Consider the following 6,000-nt stretch of genomic DNA (forward strand, 5'->3'; position numbering starts at 1 on the left):
TGCCCCGTCAATCTCTTCCTACAAACACCCTAATTTACCAAACTAAAGCTGTTTTCTTATTGTTTATTGAGCAATATTCTGGTCATAGACAACCAAGTCTCTTGCCGTTTCTTGAATTGCCTGACAATTTCTGCACCAGCTCTTCCCGACAGAAGTTTTCAAATCTCATTGTCTCTCCAGTTAGACGTTTTTGTTGGCATCTCTAAGTAATTCTCCCTCCTTTACCTTTGGGTGTTGGGTGTATTCTTCGAGGTTGACTCACCAGCCGTGTTTCCATTAAAGTCGAAGCAAATTTTGACGCAAAGCTTTGAAATGTTGCATTAAAGAAAATGTGAATTGGGGACGTTTCCATCAACTGGTTAATAAACAAAGCTGCATGGACATACTTTGGTCAGAAGATGGCAGTGTAATGCGTTGCTGTAGGCTAATCAGTCAGTAAACAGGAGAAGAAGAAGAGATTGTGCGAGTGAGAAAAAACAACAACAAAAAAAAGGTTGCTAATCAGACAACTTTGGCCACCAACGAAAGAAAATGGAGAGAAGTCTTCAGGAATTAGATTAATTTGGGCAACTCATAGTTCTTTCATGTCAGAGCGGAAACGGCTGATCAGTTACGTCAAAACTTAATTTGAAAAAGTGTTTCTATCTCCCATTTAGCAGATTAACTATTTTTCGAAAAAGACACAAACCACCTCAAGTGAGCGTAAAAACTTTTATGCGCATTTTTTGAAAGTTCCATCAAATTTGGGTGTTTCCATCAAGCTTTTCTCATGCAAATCTTCAAATGCAGATAAATACATTGATGGAAACACGACTACTGAATATAGACTCTTGCTATAAGCCTACCACTGGTCATGTCTCTCACACGCTATTTTCCTCCCTTTCCACTACCTCTTAAATCTATTTGCAGTGGCACCATTGCTTTATCCTCCCAAGACAATTGTGATTAATTAAAGAACATTTTCTGTCCTATAACAGAATGATAATAGGTGCAGCCATAAGCTATTAGTGCTGTAGAGATAGATATTATTCTGATTTAGTGTCACTCGCAGGATAGAAGCGTCATCAACATCAAATTCTCTGGACAGTGACCTGCTCCAGTCACACATGGGCCCAGTCAGACATTACACAGACTTTGCACCAGGGAGCTGGCCGGGCAGAGTCCGTTTAACGTCCGAGCCAACCGATTTGGACACTTGTTTCCTCACAGACAGCTCCTCCAGGTTCAGGGTTGCAGTGCATGTGTGACAGGCGGTTTAAAAGACTCATCATCACATTATACTGTGAAATCACTCAAGTTAATTTGCAAACAGATGGTGACTTGACTGATGAGAAAGAATGTGAAATCTCAAAGATTCACCTAGAAAATGACAAATTAAACCAAAGCTATAATGCTTGACGCTAATGTTTCAGAATGACAAATTAAAAGGACGCTTCACAAATAATTTTAACTCATGAAGATCAGTTTACTAGTCATTGTTAGAAAAACTCAGCAGTAATTTAGCATTAATAGAGAAAGGTTATAAGTGAGTAGTGTATGTTATTTCTAATTTCTGTTTCTTGTCAGACAAGAATATAACTTCTTACACTTTATAAACTTTATTTTACAATCATCCAACCAGAAGAGCTTCTCAGAAACCTTTTGTTGTCTTTGTCAATATTTCAGTCTTGTAGTCTGAGATCAGCCAGTTCAGGAGCACAAGTGGGATTAAGTTCAAGCCACGCTGGACTGGCTGTTGTTTGTTTGTCCCCATTGGATTTATTTGCTTGACTGTTAAGCAATGAAACCAATGCCATCAGCTTCTTCTTCTTAAGCCCCAGTCGGCAGCCGCTGATTGGAATAGGGACCCTGTCGAATCGGCCACGCGCTCTGTGTGCAAATCAAAAGATCCGAGTCTTAATATCCGCTAAACTTTTAAACTTACCAACTGGACACACATATTAGGAGAAGTGAAATGAACCACAGAAAATGATTGACTTTGTTTCTCATGAGGGAAAATTGAGGGTTTTCCAATTGACATGAAGTAACTGCATAGATTTCAACTTCAGCTGAGACTGTCACCACTTGGTTTCAACACATTTACACCCTCGGTTTGATAATCTGCAGGGGAATTGCATTTATATTGAATTTTGTTTTGCAACATTAGCTGACACAGTTGCTAAAATAAGCTGTCGTAATGGATTTTTGCAAGACACAGGTAATTTCAGACTGTAAGGAGGCAGCTCTTTCTTTAGGATAGTGCTGTCAACACATTAAAAAAATAGAGATTAATCAATTATGATTTGTAATTAATTGATCTAATTAATTTTTTTTTTAATCTCACCTAAAAAGTTGCTGAGAAAAGCAGTCAACTTGAGGTATTTCCATTTAAACTCATTACATTATTGTGGCAGATCAAAAGATTCATAAATAACAAAAAAAGTGGCTTCATTAAGTAATAAATAGTTTCTAACAGACCAGTCCTAGCCATTTACATTCCTTACTCATTGTAGTCCTGCACAGTGGCTTGTATGATGGGTCATTGGACGCAGTGTGCAACACATTGGTTAACCCCTCGTCTTCCATGATGTTTATCGGGCAAAAACATTCGTCAACCTGTCGGTCGCAGACTTGCTTATACGCGGGGTGTTCTACTCGAGTTAAGCTTGGCGAAGAGCTTTGCTATGGCTCGTTAAATGTTTTCGCTGCTAACGTTAGCTGTGGCTTCACTCATGACTGAGTGCTTTGCGTTGATGTGGTAGGCTAAACTTGAGCTGCTTCGGTGGTAAGCAAACTCCTTCTTACAAAGCATTTCACTTTACATTTATCAATGGTGCTGTCGGGGCGTTTGTGAAATGTAAATGTTTCATTCATTGGACCAACAACTCTCACATGCTCCTCCATTTTCACGTCTCCTCTCCGCTACTCACCGCTCCTCACCTTGCCCTCTCAACTACAATGAGAGCCTATCAGCTTATTCTAAACCATCCCAAACACAGTGACAGCCAGTCAATGTCCACTTTAGAGTGTGATTGACCATTGTTTTCCACCGCGAGCACAAGAACAGATTGTATAAAAAGGCAACTTGCATACAGAAACAGTAAAGTTAGAGATTAAAAATTAGATTAACGCGATTAAAAAACATAACGCGCTAAATATGACCGTAATTAATTAATCGCAAATAACACGATAATTTGACACCCCTTCTTTAGGACACATTCATTTGAATAATTCTCTCTTTCTGTCTTTGTCTCTCAGCTGTTATTGCAGGTGGCGTGATCGGCTTCCTGTTCGCCATCTTCCTCATCCTCCTCCTGGTCTACCGCATGAGGAAGAAGGATGAGGGCAGCTATGACCTGGGAGAGAGGAAACCCTCCGGCGCAGCCTATCAGAAGGCCCCCACCAAGGAGTTTTATGCATAAAACCCTCACCCCGTCGTCAGATCAGCAGAAATCGCGAGCGACTGTCGAAAAGCACAGTCCACGAAAAACAGCAACCCTGTTCAAACAACAACAAAACATTTTCAAGTTGATTAAGGAAAAATAGCATAAAGGAAAGCTTTTGCATAGAGTATTGTAATTAAGACCTTTTCTTTTCTTCTTTTTTTTGTTTTTTAAATGAAAACCAAGCATTTCTCATTTTATGGCAAATCTCAGTGTATTTAAACATTTTGTGTATTATTTGAAAAGGCTGAAAAAATAAAAACAGGATCTGTAAAAGGCGAGGAAACTAATCGCAGGAGCTGTTTCTAGTCGCTGACTACTTTTAACTGTAGCAGTATGTTATTTGTAAAGAAAAAAAAATTAAAAGTGGAAATAATTGAATATAATTATTCTGTATCAATCCTACTTTCATTTTTTTCTTTTTATTTTGTCCTAGCATGTCTGTTGTTGATCTCTCTAAAAGGTGTATTACATTAATTTATCTTTTCTCTGATGTTAAAAAAAAAATGCCTTTGTAGTTTTGATGAAGCTCTTTGGTCTTCATATTAACGCTGTTAACAGTCAATGTAAATGTTCTCCCTTCAGGTTACAATGTTTATTATTTGCTCTCACATCAGTTTTTTAGTCAAACGTGAGCGTTTCATTATGTCTTGTTTATTTGTTTGTTCTCTTCTCAGTGTAGCCTTTTTTTCTTTTCTTTTATTTACATACCAGGAACAGGTCTTTAAAAGATAAAAAAAAAAAAAAATAAGCGTGTCAGGGCTCGAGAAAAATCACGAAAACTCGCTTCTGTTTTTATGTCTCGCTGAACTTCTTTTCTATTTAAAAGCATTTCTCTTTCACATTGCACATTCACTGCTTTTGCTTCCCACTGCTGTCGTGCAGCTTTGAGTGTATGTGGAGTGTTTTGGGGTGAAGTTTCTTCTTCGTGGGCCCATAGCCACGTCCTCCCTCCTCCTCGATGAGTTTAGTGACTGCACCCAAACTTTGCTAGCACCCTTTCACCCTGACATCTCCTCCCCCTTTGTCTGTTTACCCTCACCTCCCTCACTCCCACCTCCTTTTTAATTAGATTGGAGCTTGGCCAGTTGAGTTGTCACCCCCTTCCCACTCTCACTCTCTTTTCCAGCTACATGGAGCCACCCGTGTAGCCAGGAGTTATTGTCCCTGTCCCAGTGTTGATGCTTTCGGCTCACAGGAGGCCTGCTACTGCTCGGACACAAACACACAGGGCCCAATCCCCACATGCAGGGCACATACTTCTGCAGCAAACAACACCAGACCCCCACCTCTCTCTAGAAACCTCTCAGAGGGATTGATAAATAAGGCTGCACAGAAAATCTAAGACTCCAGTGTTATGTCTGAATAAGCTTTGACGAGACACATTGAGGGCTACTCATGTTTTTTTAGTGGTCAGTGCAGGCATTTCAAAAGAGCTTCTGTTGAGAGATGAGGTTGTTTGCCAGGTTTAAAACCTGAGTTTAACCAGATAAAAGGCCACAAAATGATGCAGAAACAGCCACGTAGCTGCATTAAATAAAAACATAGGTTACGGTCACATGACTTTTTTTTCTTTCTTTTTTTTTATGTTACATGAACTTGCTCAGAAGAGACGTGTTTTGTTGGGCAGGTTTGTGAAGTTGCCTTTTTCAGCTGTACAGTAATGTGAAGTAGATTCAGTCGATGCCGTCACATCATGTAAACCCCCTAACAACCACCCACATAAAGCAGCTCATCACTCTCCATCGCCATCCCTCGTCGTCGTCTTCTCTTCTTTCAGTCTGTCTATGATCCATTTGTTCCCCTACCATCCCCTACCCCCTCCCCCCAATCTCTGTTGTTCTAGCTCCTAAAGGTACTGAACTATACTGAAAAACCCAAAGACTCACAGTATTTCTACTCGCACCCACCCCCTCCACCATGGCCACATCATGTCGTTTCCTCATCCTCTTTTTCTTCACTCTTTTTTTTTTTTTTAGTTTTTTTCTTCTCTCTATTAGAGACCTGACCTTTGAGTCCAATTGCTTATTAGTATATGAAAAGATATATAAATATATATAAATGTATATTCACAAATGTTTTAAACCTTCAAAGTGCCTACCATTTGGAAATGTACTTGCTCAAGGTGAGCATGTGGCGGGTGTGTACACACAGGAGGGGTGTAAACGACTTGACTGGCATTCTGTGAGCATGGATGACTGTAATGGTAACTTTTTTTTAGTCTTACAAAAGCTGACAGTATTGTACCTATAAGTTGAAACAACACTACTGAATAAACATTGTGGCCTAATACCCAACTGCGTGTGCCTTTTTACTTAAACACTTTTTCTTTCCTCCGTGGAAGTTGATTGTGTCACTATGGCGTTCACACTGGAGGCGTTGATGCTCAATTCGGATTTTTTGCTCAGATCAGATTTTTTCATTTGGCTTTATACATTATTTTTTAAATGTGATCTATATAAGAATGGCGTGTCTCCTTTAAGACGCAGGGCAAGTTTATGTGTGTGTGCATCTGTGGAGTGAGTGGACAAGCGAGAGAGAGAGAGAGAGTGGGTGATACACGCCAGGAGCGGAGTTG

General features: G+C 39.8%; 1 protein-coding gene across 1 annotated transcript in view; it reads left to right on the forward strand.

The window, feature by feature from the left end:
* The window catches only part of sdc2 (syndecan 2), a 55,423-nt gene extending 49,709 nt beyond the window's left edge, over positions 1-5,714 (forward strand). The window contains exon 5 of the mRNA XM_059349514.1: positions 3,238-5,714. Within this exon, the coding sequence (XP_059205497.1) occupies positions 3,238-3,401 (164 nt within the window). The 3' untranslated portion in view covers positions 3,402-5,714. The remainder of the gene's footprint in view (positions 1-3,237) is intronic.
* The last annotated feature ends 286 nt before the right edge of the window (positions 5,715-6,000 follow it).

Source organism: Centropristis striata, chromosome 14, assembly GCF_030273125.1.
Source record: "Centropristis striata isolate RG_2023a ecotype Rhode Island chromosome 14, C.striata_1.0, whole genome shotgun sequence".
Classification (NCBI taxonomy): domain Eukaryota; kingdom Metazoa; phylum Chordata; class Actinopteri; order Perciformes; family Serranidae; genus Centropristis; species Centropristis striata.